Source organism: Mus musculus, chromosome 16 (assembly GCF_000001635.26).
Source record: "Mus musculus strain C57BL/6J chromosome 16, GRCm38.p6 C57BL/6J".
Classification (NCBI taxonomy): Eukaryota; Metazoa; Chordata; class Mammalia; order Rodentia; family Muridae; genus Mus; species Mus musculus.
Window position 1 is genome coordinate 4,596,777 of NC_000082.6, and position 14,713 is coordinate 4,611,489.

At 53.8% G+C, this 14,713-nt stretch overlaps 1 protein-coding gene across 5 annotated transcripts in view; it reads left to right on the plus strand.

Annotated features, from left to right (window-relative positions):
- The window catches only part of Glis2 (GLIS family zinc finger 2), a 30,822-nt gene that overhangs the window by 2,457 nt on the left and 13,652 nt on the right, over nucleotides 1–14,713 (plus strand). For 4 of the 5 annotated variants that reach the window (XM_011246050.2, XM_011246048.3, XM_011246049.2 and 1 more), the window contains exons 2-4: nucleotides 11,822–12,042; nucleotides 13,482–13,654; nucleotides 14,504–14,680. In XM_011246050.2, coding sequence (XP_011244352.1) covers nucleotides 11,871–12,042; nucleotides 13,482–13,654; nucleotides 14,504–14,680 — 522 coding nt within the window. In that variant the 5' untranslated portion in view covers nucleotides 11,822–11,870. Of the gene's footprint in view, nucleotides 1–4,281; nucleotides 4,428–11,821; nucleotides 12,043–13,481; nucleotides 13,655–14,503; nucleotides 14,681–14,713 lie in introns of those variants that run through there. The other variant, XM_006522768.4, reaches the window with a different exon arrangement.

Below are 14,713 nucleotides of genomic sequence, written 5' to 3' on the forward strand. Positions count from 1 at the left end.
GGACACAATTTGTGTGTAGGGCATATGGGGGAAAGCTCTTGGCCAAGAAACCCTTTTTTTGTGTCTTGGGTTCAAATCTTGGCACAACCATCAGCATTTGAGTGTTGCTTGGCCTGACTCTTCCCCTGTCCAGGCCTCAGTTTCCTCATCTGTAAAACTTAGGGTCAGGCAAGGTGAGATAGCTGAGTCCTAAGATGAGGCTGGCCTGTGGGTGGGGGCAGGGAGAAAGGATATGTCCAACAAAAGCCAACTCTCAATTATCCGTGGGTGGAGCCAGCATGAATAACTGGATGCCACAGACATCCCAAAACCTCATTTTAAACAATAGTGGAAACCTCTTTCCGCAAAGCTTTTGTTTCTGAAAAACTCAGCTGCAAAAGGGTACTTGTAGTCATTTCTTCTTTAGCCCTCTTTGCTTAGTGTGAGTGTGAGTGAGGGGCTAGAGGGCAAATTGGACACAAGACAGACAAAAGTCTGCCAGGGCCACTTCTCAGGACCCGGAGGGAAGCTGGACCTCACCTCTGCATCTCAGGCTGTCTTCCAAGGCTGGTTCAGCCTTGGCCCTGTGTAGTGGGAGGGTGCACTGGCCACCTAAATTGTTCCAGGGTCTGTGCTGGCTTTGGCGTGGAGGGAAGAATGTGGTTTTCCCATGCACATTTCCGTCTCCCCAGCTGGACTCTCCTGGAATCTGAATTTCCCACTTATGGGAGAGGGCGGTGCCAGTGCTGGGCAGGGTTTGGGGCAATCCCAGAATGAGGGAGGAGAAGGGTAACAGCTGTGGCTAGGGGACCAGATGTTGAGGCTGGGGCCTGCAATTCTGCTCTTGGGGAGGCATTTGGGGTGCGCGCGCGTGTGTGTGTGTGTGTGTGTGTGTGTGTGTGTGTGTGTGTGTGCATGTGCTATGTTGCTCCTGGCTTGATCCCCCTTGGGCCTTGTACCCAGTTGGGAAATTTGGATTCCAGAGGAGAGACTCTCTCAGTCAGGGCTGAGTGAGCCTTTCCCAAGGCTATCCCTGAATCCCTTCACTGGTCATCAATGGTTGTCACTTGGAGGCCATCCTTACTGAGTGGGAGGGCCCTTTCTCTTTTCAAGGATGGTGGGGACCCTATGGCTGGTATGGGTGTGTGCTAAGCAATGAGGTACCCTCTCTTATCAGACACAAGGGTCTCTGGGTGGAGATAGAGCATTTGGGTTCTCCAACCTCTGCCTAGAAGTCTCTTCCCTAGGAGCTGTGGAGCATCCTCACACCAGCCTGAGTTAGAATCCAAGCATGCATATGGAAATTCACCTCTCAGGACAGCAGAGCCGGGTGATGGGCCAGTCATCCACCCCTGGCCCAGCCTGCTGCCAGGGGAGTGTGGACTGAGGCCCCAGCTAGGCTTGTGGGACAGTGTTTTTCTTAGGTGGCTGCAGCGGGCCCCACCCTGGGGAGTTCTAACACAACACACAAGCGTGGCCAGGTTGGGAACTGGGCATTTTTAACAAGCACCTCCATGGCTGATCACAGGGACAGGATGGAGCAAGCCTGCTCTGCTAGTAGTAAGAGGCCATGTTCGCATGACTGTCTGCCTGCCCCCACCTCTATCTTCCACCCTCTCAGAGTCAGCCCCCCTACTCACTCTGGCTAATAAAAATGGCACAAGTTCCCCAGTACGGTGTTGAGGGGTAGCGCTGATACCCTCCTAAAATTCCTCCCTGGGAAAACCCCAATCGACATGCCTTCCACTTGCCTGGCTAACTTGGCAAAGGGTGTGTTTGTATCCTCACCTGAAATTGCCAAACTTGTGACTGAGACTCATTTATCCCAATTTGATAGTGAGGAGACTGAGGCTCAGAATGGATAAGGGCCAGTGGGCATGTGGGCATGGGAGGGGTATGCCAGCTAGTTTCCTAGTCTGGACATAGCTAGGGCCTTGTGCCCTGAGCCGCTTGCTCGGTTTTCCTTTACAGCTGCCTCACCCTGCTTCTCTATGGAAGATGGGAGATGAGAGGTTAAACCTGGCTGTCCTCCCCATTTGTGCCCTGGGGTTTGGAGGCCATCCTCAGAAGGCCTCTAGAAACCTCACTTACATCTGGTTGGTCCCCTAGGAGTCCGGAGATTGAATCTGGGTGACCCTTCTGGCACTGCAGCTGGGACACCTTCCTCTAGGCATCTCCAGGCTGGGCAGACACAGCCCTTGACTGTGGCTGGTCATTCCACATCCCCCAGATTGGAGAGGGAGGTCCTAGTTAGCTGGTGGCTGGGCTGGGAGGGGCGTGAGGGTGGGAATGACTTTGCTTCGGGAGCACGGGCTTCCCATCTGCTCCAGATGCCCTCGGTGGGGGATGGGTAAATGGGCTGAGAATCCTCCAGTGCCAGGACTGGGGGTGAGTAAGGAGGACTCCTCAAGTTCTTTGTCTTGGGTGCCTGAGAGCCTAGGTAGTATCCACCACAGGGGAGGAGTCTGGGGCCTTCCAAGAGTGAAGTGTAGGTGCCCTAGCAGATGGCTAGGGGAGGGGACTCACATCTAGCTTTGGGTGTCTTCCTCCAGTCTCTCGGCCAAGAGTGGGTAGAAACCCAGCAAAGGCCCTCAGCAGGAGGCTGCTGTGCCTCCTGTCTCAGTCTGGGCTGGGAGCCTGAGGGAAACAGCCCCTCCCGTCAGACAAGGGCTCTGTGGGTTCACCATGCTCACTGTCCCCTTGAGGTCCCAGCAGTAAGGCTAGTGGGGGAAAGGGAGGCTCTGAGGTTTGGTGACTTGTCCCTTGGTCTCTGAATGAGGGGAGGGTAGAAGGGAGCTGGCATTTAGAACTCTCTGGTTCTGACCCACGAAATGCTACTTTAGCCTGGAACCTGACCAGTTCCACTCCTAATTCCCAACTCTACCGCCAGTATCTGTGGAAGACCCTGTCCTTTGCCACCACTGCCCTCTGGGTCTGACTGGCACATCCCAGCCTGCTCGAGCTAGTTCTCCCTTGAACCACACTTTTCAGAGCCTACACTGCCAGGTTACAAAAGCTGTGCAGCCCCTCCCTGAGAAAGGTATTGGACCTCCCTCCTGAGTGCCCCTGGCCATGTCTCTGGGATACCTTACCTTACTCAGTTCCACAACCCTGGACCCTCAGGTCGTGGGTCAGGTCAGGTCTGGCAGGGCCCCATCTGGTGGGCATTTCCCTGTGATGATGCTTCTGGATTTGCTTTGTAGTCCAGAGTGTACCCACTAGGCAGAAAGGGATAACTGAGGAAAGAGGTGGGGTAGAGGCCAGGGATTATGCGATGTGCCCACTGGTGTGGCCTGGATAGGTGGGAATCCCAGGAGATGAATCTGAGGAGTGAGTCCTTCCCCACTGACCAGTAATGGGAATATTGTCCCTCCTCTCGACCCTTGTTCAAGTCTGTACCTAGTCCCAGTGTGTAGGTTCCAAGTGCGTGTCCCAGACAGGAGGAAGAGTTCTGTGTCCTAGGCCCTGCTTCCAACATTGACCTTGGATGTCACTTACCAGCCGTAGGGCACCTGCCACCTCACGTGGATTATAAACACAGTTGAACTCACTTATCCACTCACTCAACAGACATCCATCAGAGACCAAGTGTTTGGGAGAAGAGAAGGTCAGGCATAACAGAGCCATGTGAGGAAACAGGTCTGGGTATTGTAGGGGTCCCTGCTCCCATCCCACTCCAGGGCAGCTCCATTCTGCTACAGCAGGGAAACGAAAGCCCAAAGTCCTGCCTCATACCAAGTCAAGACACATTGGTTTTCCAAACCCATAGCTCAGGGTCTTCACATCTCTGCTCAGTTCAGTATGGAAAGACGATCATTCTCTGGGTCAGCAGGAGCAGGGGAAGGGTCTGCTAGTGTGATCTTCCCCTCTGTATGTGTGTGTGTGTGTGTGTGTGTGTCTGTGTGTCTGTGCGCACACACACGCACGCACTCATGCACATGTGTATGTAGAGGTCAGAAGTTAATCTTCAGTGTATTTCCTTGGAAGCTGATCACCTTGTTTTTTGAGAGGTCTCTGATTGGCCTGGGACTCACCAGTTAGGCCGGCTGGAGCCCCAGTGTTGCATTATAACAAGCATGTGTCATTAATGCTGGCTTTTTGGTTCTGAGGGTTGAGCTCAGGCCCTTACGCTTGCATAGCAAGCATTTTATCAACTGAGTCATCTCTCTAGCTTTGCGCATCCTTTCTATTCCTCAGTGGGATTGGAGCTGCCCAGGAGCCCCAGGCCTTGCCCACCTTAGGCCTTCCTTCTTGGTAGGAGGTCCTTATGCCCGGAGAAGGCTTGAGGCTGAAGGTCAGGCAGCAGGACACAGGGCACAGGGCCCAGCGAGGGCTAGGCACACTCAGTGTGCTTGAGAGTTGGTGACATTGTGGTATTAGTGATGCATTAACCTGGATTTAGACCTAGGGCTGGCATGGCGGGCCCCACACCACTGCTGCTGGGCTTGGTGAGTCTCCTGGCTTTCAGCAGTAGCGAGCGTCCTGCTGGATACTTACTTGTTCAGGTGGCTTTTGAGGCCAGGGCTGAGAGGGTGTATCCCAGAAGACACGCCAGACAGAGGAGGGGTTTGGGGGAAGTGATAACTGCAGGGGAATATGGGTAGCTGTCTACTTGATAAGTAACCCTCAGGCTTTTGGGGAGGTAAGGATCCTACAAAAGGAGAGGCTAAGGAGAGGAGGCTCTGAGCCAGAGGGGCAGGTGATGCTCTTCTGTGTAGAGCACTCTATGGCTCCCCAGTGCCCCACAGCTTTAGGTCCAGTCCCTCTGAGAAGCCTCTCCCTTTGCTGCCTTGTCCTAGGCTGTTTGGGGGCCACACTTGGGTCCTTGCTGCAACCTTAGGCTTAGAAGACTGCTTTGGAGAGAGGCGTTGAATCTCAACCAGCCTCCCTATTTACAAGCTGTGACCTTGACAGTGGACTGTAACTTAGAGATGGGGAGACCAGCACTTCATTCACAGGTGGCAGGGTAAGATGGGACATAGGAGGCCTGTAGGTTTGTCTCTGGCCAGGGAGGACTTGGTCCCCTTGTCCCCAGACTTCTTTTTTTTTTTTTTTTTTTTTTTTTGAGACAGGGTTTCTCTGTGTAGCCCTGGCTGTCCTGGAACTCACTCTGTAGATCAGGTTGGCCAGGGACTCAGAAATCCGCCTGCCTCTGCCTCCCAAATGCTGGGATTAAAGGCGTGCGCCCACCACCGCCCGGCTGTCCCCAGACTTCTTCGTCCCCTTGGCCACTTTGACTTTTCAGAGCAAATGTAGGCTTAAGGAAATGTGAGAAAACCCAGAGTGGGAGAGGCTCAGAGAGAGGGCTATCTTCTTTTCTTACTGTCCATTTTGAGACAGGATCTTACTGTGTCACCCACAGTGGCCTTGGGGACTCACTCTACAGTCCAGAATTTGTAATCCCCCTGCCTCAGCCTCCCAAGTACCTGGCAGTGTAGGCAGCTCCCAGGTTTGCTTTGTGTCCCCATGGCCTTATCAGATCTGCCCCTCCCAACCCTTAGCAGAGCTGTGTGCCCCTGACACTGCTTCCTGGGTTGCCTGTAACTGAGCGACCTTCAGGCCCTGTTCCATCTGATTTATCCTGGACCCCAGCTGGTGCTGGAATGCATAAATGAAGTGGGAGGGAAGGGCCAAAGTCCAGAGCCTGCCTTCACCCCCTGCTGTTGGGTTGGCAGGTGTGGTTGTTCACAGTGGATGGGGGTTGTCTGTCCCGAGGAGGTGAGAGGGGGTCACATGTGTGGAGCCTCCTGATGTGTTCATGAAATGGCCCGGCTTGGCTTGGGAAGTGCAGTTTTCTTGCTTTTATGGATTGGTTGCCCATACTTATCTGGTCTCCTGAGTAACAGCAGCACCAGCCATTGACGCCTAGGGCAGGCCTCTGCTGCTGTGCACAAGGGTAAAACACACTCTGCTTGCCCACCGACACTGAAAGACTGGCCAGTGCCTGCGCTGGCCTCAGAGCACTGCACCCCCCCCCCCAACAGCCATGTAGCAGCTTGGTGGGTTGGTTGGTTGTCTTTTGGTGTTTGTGTAGCCTTGGCTGTCCTGGAACTCTGTAGACCAGGCTGGCCTGGAATTCACAGACATCAGCCTGCCTGCCTCTGCCTGCCAAGTGCTGGAATTAAAGGTGTGTGCCACCACCTCCTGGCTGGCTTTTTGTTTCTTGTGACAGAATCTCATTATGTTGCCCATGCTGACCATGAACTTCTGACCTCCCTGCCTCCACTTCCCGAGTGTTGGGGTTACATGCCTTTGCCACCATGCCTGGTTTGTGCAGTGCCAGGGGCAGAAATTGGAGCCTTGTGTTTGCTAAGCAAGCATGTTACCAGAAGAGCCCCTTACCCAGAACGGTTCTGCCTGTGTTCGACCTTGCTGAGTCTGTGCCTCTAACTGCCCACCCCTCCCAGGGATTGCAGTGGCCGGCCTTGCCCAGCCCTGCGTCCTTCCCTTCCCACCCAGCAGGCTGTGTGGGGGCTGCTTGGCCTGCTTGCCTCTGGCTGAGGCCCAGGTGCAGGCTTGCTCATGGCCCTATACCCTCCCCCCCAAAGCTGGGCAGACAGGAAAATACCAGACATAGTTGTGCAAAGGTGGCTGCAGGCGGGCAGGCAGCAGGAGGTGGGGGCCGGAGAAGGGGGCCCAGAACATTTGGAGGCCTCTGGACCAGACAGACCTTGCAGCTGAAGGGCCACATGTTTGCATGAGTGCTTGTGTGTGTCAGGGTTCTCAGGGCTCTGTTAACCCATCCTCCAGGTCTGGGACAAGGACAGGCCTATGGTGGGGCTGGTGAGGGGTGCAGAAGGAGTAAACCTCCTGGCCTTTAAGTTTCAGCTCTGGAAGACCTTGGTAGACTCTGTGTAGGTCACCCCAGCCTAGGGCAGAAATGTGGACCCTCAGGGCTACTAGTTACTGGCATCTCCCGTGTGGCTGCCTCTAGGGCAAGGCTTGTCCTCTAGGATGTCCTGAGTATCTAGGCTCATACTGTGGTGCTTGAGTTACCAGTGAAGAAACTGTCCTGTGGAGGCTGAGACAGTGACTGGGAGCCACATAGCCAGGGGAGGTTACAGCCAGGTAGTTTGCTGGCTTTGTTCAATGAACTTGTAATGGTCAGGTTCTCTGCAGGCTGTGTTCTCAGGTGTCGCTCAGCCAGTCAGTCCTCAGTGCTCTTTAGCAGAGAAGAGTTCATATCTGGACTGGTTGTCTGGGGACATTTGAGTTTCTAATGAGGTGGTGTGAATAGGCCAGGTGCCCCCACTTAGGACTGTGAGGGAGCTACACATAGTCATGGCTTTCCAGGGAAAGCAGACTCCAGGCCCTTCCAGGACAGTGGCCTTGGCCCCTTTCTTAGGCCTAGAAGGCTTCTGGCTTCTACACCCTCCTTCCAGGGCCTCTTTGTGCTGTCAGGCTCCACAGCCCCCCCCCCCCCCCAGGGTACCCTCCCAACTCTGTGGTCACTCCACAGGACAGTAGAGGCTCTCGAAGCGGTACAAGCCAGCCAAAGTTCTGGTCTGCAGTGAGAGTTTAATGTTTGTACAGGGAGGACCAGGCCTCAGGACTGTTCTTATAGGCTAGGGACCGTAGCAGGGGTGACCTCAGGATTGTTCTTATAGGCTAGGGACCGCAGCAGGGGTGACAGGATGATGTTCACTTTACAGTGCCTACTGTGTGTCTAGCGCTGTTCTATATGTTGAACGTTACATCCCAACTTAGGGAAGGGGAGAAGGGGGTCAGGGAACGACAGGAAGTAGCAGAGTGGGGTTAAGGCTCCATGTGGTCCGACCCATTAGAACCCTGCCTGCTGCCTGGTTGGGAAGGGCCCTGAGAGGTCCTTCCTTGCCGTTGCCCTCCAGTCTCCCTCACTGGGCGGCCAAGGAGGGTGGGGCTTTTGGCCAGAGTAGGGAGCACAGGCGGTTCCCAGGAATGTGGGGTTATGGGCCGGCTGCTTTGGCAAGTGTTGCTGCCCTCAGCTCTCCCAGCCTTCTGGTGGCCCCCAGTCCCCTCGTCCCCTCCAGTGCCTACCCAGTGCCTGCCCTGCTGCCTTTCTTGGGTTCTGTACCTAGGTATCCCTCCATAAACCCTCTGAGTGGGGAGGCAGTAACCAACCTAAGTCAAGTCCAGGGGCACAGGTGGGGCCGATAATCCCTTGTTTGTTACAGATGAACTCTGTGACCCAGGGCAGGTCACTCTCCCGAGCCTCAGTTTCTGCATCTATAAAGTGGGATGAAGTGGCACCTGGTGTGACAGGTGCTGCTATGATGGACTATCAGCCTCTGGCTGGTGCAGTCACTGACATAGACAGCATGGTGGTCTTGCCACCCATGATTACAACCCAGGGCAGACACTTCCCCCTAGACTTCAGTTTCCTGGTGCTAAAGTGATGTTCCAGTTGGAGACACTCTTAGATCAGGGCCTGGCTACTGTCAGGTGAAAGGAGACCAGGAATTCAGTTTTAAGTGTGTGTGTGTGTGTGTGTGTAACTGTGAAGCTAGCCTTGAATTACTGATCTAATTGCCTCCATCTCCCAAGTGAGCATGACTGACTGTGTGGAGAGGTGCATCTTGGGTCACTGTCCCCAAGTTCTAGGCTGGTTTTGCCATAACTAACTAAATGTGCAGTTTCCAGACTACCCCTGGTGAAATGGGGGTGTTCACCATATTAGTGATACATACGGCTGTGGGTTGGGGGGCAGTTCACCTTTGCTGAGGTCCTTGTTGAAGGTAGCCCTCCCTCTGGAAGGGAAGAAAGGACTTCACCCCAGCGGGAATTTGGTCCCCTTCTCTTAGCTTGGTGTCTTTGAAGCTTAGTTTCCCCAAGAGGGAGGGATGGTGGTCTATATTGGTCTATAGGGGGCCTGGTGCCCTGCAGGAGCTGCAGCTGGGGACCGTCTGCGCAGGGTCTGCAGTGGGCGCACAATAGCAGTCATTGTCTTGGCATGGCTGGCTGGAGGCGCCCAGCCCACCCTCAGGGTGACCCCCGCTCGGGTTGTGGGAGGGCTGTCTCCACCCCTGCCACCCCGGTGGTCTCTGCTCTTCCTCCCTTACTGCTGCTTCCTCCAGCTCCCTCTGCTCTAATTAGTTCCTTTTGCAGCTGGAAGAGCCTCCAGGGCTGGCCCAGCACCCTTTGGGGTTGCTGCTGCGGGTTCCCTTCATGGCCCTTGCAGGTGGGTGTGTCTCGGGACACACCTAGCCTACCAGGAGTGAGTGCTACAAAGCATGGCCTTTGGTCCCTGATCGCAGCCCTGCAGCCCAGGGTGAGAGTCACTCAGCCATCTGACCAGTAGGAAAACAGGCACAGGTGGTTTCTCCGGCAAGTCTTTCAGGCGGGTGGACTCCCTACCCCTGGGTATTGTACCCATGAGAGAGGGTGGTATCCCGTCCCTTTGGACCAGTAAGTTCCGGAGACCCACTGGTTCCAGATATCCTGAACTATAAGGGCAAGCTGCTGCTGGACCTTGGCTAAGGAGGTGATGGCTTCACTTTTCCCAGGATCATGGCCTGCCATTGTCCTTGTTCCAGGCATTTAAGTCTGGCTGGAGAGCTGAGCTGCAGAGTCAGTTAGAAGAATGGGGGACCTGCCTTTCTCCTCCCCCTTTCATCTAGCTCTAGGACAAAACCAAGCTGAAGCCAGATAGGCTGCTGCTGGCTGGGAGTAGGAGTGAAGAGGTCTTTGAGGTTGGCCATGGTCAAAGCATGAGTGGGGTCATAGGCCATCTGCTCCCTTGGGGTGGAGGATCAGAAAACTAGCAGGACTCGTTGCGACATCTCCTTCCTCCTTTCTTAGGAGGAGTGCAGAGCCTGGGCTGGATCCTGGCTTCCAAGAATGATCCCTACCTCCCTGGACAGAACCAAGGGACAGGAAGTGAAAGGGTATCCCTGGAGACTGGATCTGCTGATGGTGGGGGTGGGGCAGTCATTGGCGTCTCCTTTCCTGCTCTGGGTGCTGGCCTCCTCACCCAGGGAGATGGACCCTAGGTGAATGCTGTGCTGTTCCCTGGAGGTCCTCAGAACCAGATGACAGATCAGAGGCTCCTCCTAGGCTCCCTCTGGTGGGAGGACATGAGACAGGAGCAGGTGCCAAAGGCTACTGCTTGGTTGGCACTGTGACTGAGAGCCAGTGCTTGACTCTCTAGCTCAGGCACCCTGCCAGGGGTCTTTTCTCCATGGTGGGTGGTGGGGGCAGAGAAACCTGTGGCTTTGGGCCAGACGAGGGACCAGGCCACCAGCCCTTCCTGGCTCCTGAATTCTTAATCAGCATAAATATTTACTTCCTTCCTCCCCTTCCAGGCTCCCAGCATAGAGGAGCTTCAGGGAGGTTAGACTGAGACTGCGTCTAAAAATAAACAGGTAGAGACAGACAGACAGATTTAACGGGCTACAGGTCAGGCAGAGGGCAGCCTTTGCCTAGACAGGAATGGATGAGAAGGTCTAAGGCCATCACCATCACCTACCCACCTACATGGGTCTGGGACTCCCAAGAGGGTGGTGCTCTGGTCACCAGGGTATGATACAGTGAGTCTCTGGTCCAAGCGTTGTCTGAGCAGTAACAAGTGCATCTGACAGCCTCAGTGGGGACAAGTTACAGACCTGAATCTCACAGTAAACAGGTTTCCTGTGCTCTGATGATGCAGCCCTGTGTGCCCAGATTCCATGTAGCCACATGTAGTGGGAGCTGGAGATACATCCTTACAAGCAGGATTGCATTGCAGGCCAAGGAAGGGTGCACACTGTGTACTGGGGAATGCCGCTGAAGCTTGGAGTTTGAGGGCATAAGAGGGAAGCAAGGGACGACCAGGTAGGAGAAGCTGCCCTAGAGCCTTGGCCTGGAGAACAGATGGGAGGAACACAGTGAGTGACTGTCCTCTCTGCCATCTCCGCCCCATGTAAGGGCACAAGGTCTTACAAGCCCCCGAGGACACACTCAGCTGCTCCAGGTATTTTTCAGGTTTTTCCTTCCATGCCCACTTTGTATTAAATACAGTAGTAGAGTCTTTTAGTGTGGGTGTTCAGTAAAAAGATTTTTGCAGTGTGACAGTCTACACGAACAAAGGCCAGAGAAACAAGTGGGAGGTCTCTCGAGGGCGGAAGGTGAGGTGTTTGGTGTGGAAGGGCTGGCCTTGTGCTGTGAAGACCCCGCAGTTGCATGAGAGGAGGAGAGTCGCAGTATGAAATTTTAAGAATGTTACCACTAGCTTTTTCTACCTACTGTCCTTTTCTGGTCCTGCAGAACAGGTCTGGCCACAGTCCTCAGCTGCCCCCTGGTGGCAGCCAAAGCTCACTGGCCCTGGTTTTTGTCACAGCCTCTTTTACCTGGGAGGTTCAGTCCTTGTTCTTGCAGAGCCTTGCCTGGGACCAGCCCTCAGGCTGCTTTCCTTGGAGGTGATAGTCCCCTGCCCTGACCGGGCATTTCTGGCACGCTTAGTGGGTGCTTAACTGGTCACCAAGGACTACTGCTTGCATCTTGGAGGATTTTTGCTGCTCCTGGCCTCCTTTTAGGTCTCCGGATTCAGACTGGCAGGCCTCCTAAGCGTAACTTCCCATCTATCAGAAGCAACAGTTGGGGCTTAGCCAGCTAGTTTCTGGGAGATGTAGCTTCAAGTCTGGCCATTCTGCCAGACTGTGAGTTCTGCGTGATTGGGGGCAGTCTCTAACACTCCCATGATTAAATGGAGACTATAAACTTGGCCTATCCCAAAAGGCTAGTAGGGAGTGGCAGTGGAATGTAATTTGACTCTCCAGGATGCCAGTAAGCCAGGCCATTTAGGCTGTCCTCTCTACTCCTCTGCTCCCAGAAGTTTCAATGGGTATAGCTGAAAGAGAAACCTAAGGCTACACGACCTCTCCTGCAGGTTCCTGCCTCAAGACCAGTTGGGTACATCTTTGACACGCCCTCCCACCATGCACTCCTTGGACGAGCCCCTCGACCTAAAGCTGAGCATCACCAAGCTCCGAGCGGCAAGAGAGAAGAGAGAAAGGACACTGGGTGTGGTCCGGCATCATGCTTTGCATCGAGAGCTGGGCCTGGTGGACGATAGCCCCGCCCCTGGCTCCCCAGGCTCTCCACCACCAGGTACTTCACCCGTCAGCTGGGGCCTCAGGCGGGACTGCGCCATGTGTGCCCAACAGGAAGGAGCTTACAGGTTCCAGCTGACAGCGCCACCGGCACTCGTGTCCACTCATCCCTTAAGTGGATGAGATCTGCCTAATTTCACACGGCATGCAGGCATGCATGTAGAACTAGCTCCAACCGAACAAAGCCTATGGAAGGATCTGGAAAGAAGCGGGAGAGGAGTGGGCAAAGCTAAAGTTCCGAGACTGTAGCTGTGGACTCTGAGGTTATTCTATGTATGGGTGGTGACTGAGGGTAGTGATGTGTCTTAGAGATGCTTCGTGCCCACACCTGGGTGGTATTCATCTCATCTGTTTAACCTTCCGAGAACCGGCGTACCATGTGCTTGAGGTGGGAGAGTCAGTCAGCTCATGGAGAATGAATCTAATTTAATAAATCTCAGTGCAGGGTTCCTTCCCGCCTTACGCCATTGACATTCCCCAATGAACACACACAGGACAGACACACACAGCCTCAAGCAGCACAGTAGCAGGGCCTAACCTCCACGCTGCTGCAATCACCTCCCACCCAGAACTCCGAGTTACTACTTACTAGTTTCTGTGTCCATCTTGGCTGCTCTTGACCCAACTGAGCAGCCATCTGGGTCAAGTTCTCTTGGCCCCTTTACATGGCGGCCCTGCTTCTCCCTCCTGCACTCTTCTTCTTCCATGGCCTCTCTCTCCTCTCCTCTCCTCTCCTCTCCTCTCCTCTCCTCTCCTCTCCTCTCCTCTCCTCTCCTCTCCTCTCCTCTCCTGCACACTTCCTAAGGCATGGCAGCTACCTACCTCTTCTCCTCCTCATGGTCCCAAGCTGGAAACCTAACCCCACCCCTCTCTCCTCCCCAACTATTGGCTGCTGGCATCTTTATTTACCATTCAGAATTAACTGGGGGTAGGGTCCTAGAAGCTATGTGCAGACACCCTAGTGCAAACAGTTTTGAAGAACCCAAATTAGCATTTGAATACAAGCAGCTACAAACTTATCCCAGTTTTCCCATTTTATAGAAGGGAACATGGAGGCAGAATATTATAGGGAGTAGGGTAGTCTTGTGTTTCAGTTCCAGTTCTGCTGTTTATCCCATGAGGTAGGTCTCATCTGTAAGATGGGTATTTCTAATTTCCTTCTTTGTTGTTGAGATAACCTTGTGTAGTGTCGGCTGCCTCAGCCTCTTGGGTGCTGTGATTACTCAGGTATAAACACCACAGTATAAAGTCAGCTTCCTGTTTGTGGCAGCCAGCTCTCTTGGTGAAGGTCAGACACTCTGTGACTATGCTAGCTGTTCCTTGGATGTCTGGGGTCCCAGAGGAGTTGGAGTTGGAGATGGTGACAGGGATCCAGAGGTGGTGGGACTTGGTCCACCAAGATGCCAGCTGGCTTCTCTGAAACATGATCTCCTTCAGGTTTCCTGCTGAACCCCAAATTCCCTGAGAAGGTGGACGGACGCTTTTCTGCAGCCCCCTTGGTGGACCTCAGCTTGTCACCACCCTCTGGACTGGACTCTCCCAATGGCAGCAGCTCCCTGTCTCCTGAGTGCCAGGGCAATGGGGACTTGCCTCCACTGCCTACTGCTGTGGTAAGAAAGGGAAGGTTCGCTGGGCGTGGTGGCGTACTCCTTTAATTCCAGCACTTGGGAGGCAGAGGCAGGCGGATTTCTGAGTTCGAGGCCAGCCTGGTCTACAGAGTGAGTTCCAGGACAGCCAGGGCTACACAGAGAAACCCAAAAGAAGAAAGGGAAGGTTCTAGAGAGGGCTCCTTGACAAGTGCCCCCAAATTAGGTGGTTTAAAACAAGAGAAAGGAATTCTCTCAATTCTACAAACTAACAAGTAAAGATGGTGAGAGAGCTGAGCTCCCTAGAAGATTCCAGGGGAAATTCACTCCTTGCTGTTGTAGATTCTGTAATCCTTAGCATTTGTTCCCAGGCTGGTAACTACATCCCGTGTCTCTGCCTGCATCTTCAGCTGGTCCTTCTCCCTGTGTGTGTATGTCTGTGTCCAGGCCTCGCTCCTCTTTGTCATAAAGACAGGAGAGGATCACCTTACAGAAGGACCTCACCTTACCCCATCATCCAGGACAAACTGTTTCCAAACAAGCTCACATGTGGACACCATGAATCAGTACTTCTGTTTGTCTTTTGGGCTGATTTTTTTTTTCCCGTCTTTTTGGTTTTTGTTTTTTTTTTTTTTGTTTGTTTGTTTTATTTTGTTTTGTTTTGTTTTTTGAGGCAGGGTCTCTTTACCTAGCCCTGGAACTTTCTGTAGACTTGGCTGGCCTTAAGATCTACCTGCCTTTGCCTTTCAAGTGCTAGGATTTAAAGGCATGTGACATGTTGATAGAATTTAACACTGTCTACAGGAGGGCAAAAATGGGGGGTGTCTGGGTCTGCCGATGGGGCACTAACTCGCTCCTGTCTTTACTCCTTAGGATTTCCAGCCACTTCGCTATTTGGATGGTGTCCCCAGTTCCTTCCAGTTCTTCTTGCCCCTGGGTTCTGGTGGGGCTCTGCACCTACCTGCTTCCTCCTTCCTTCCCCCCCCCAAGGACAAGTGCCTCTCACCAGAGCTGCCCCTGGCCAAGCAGCTGGTGTGTCGATGGGCCAAGGTGAGTGGGGGCTGGGAAAGTGGTGGGGGCTGG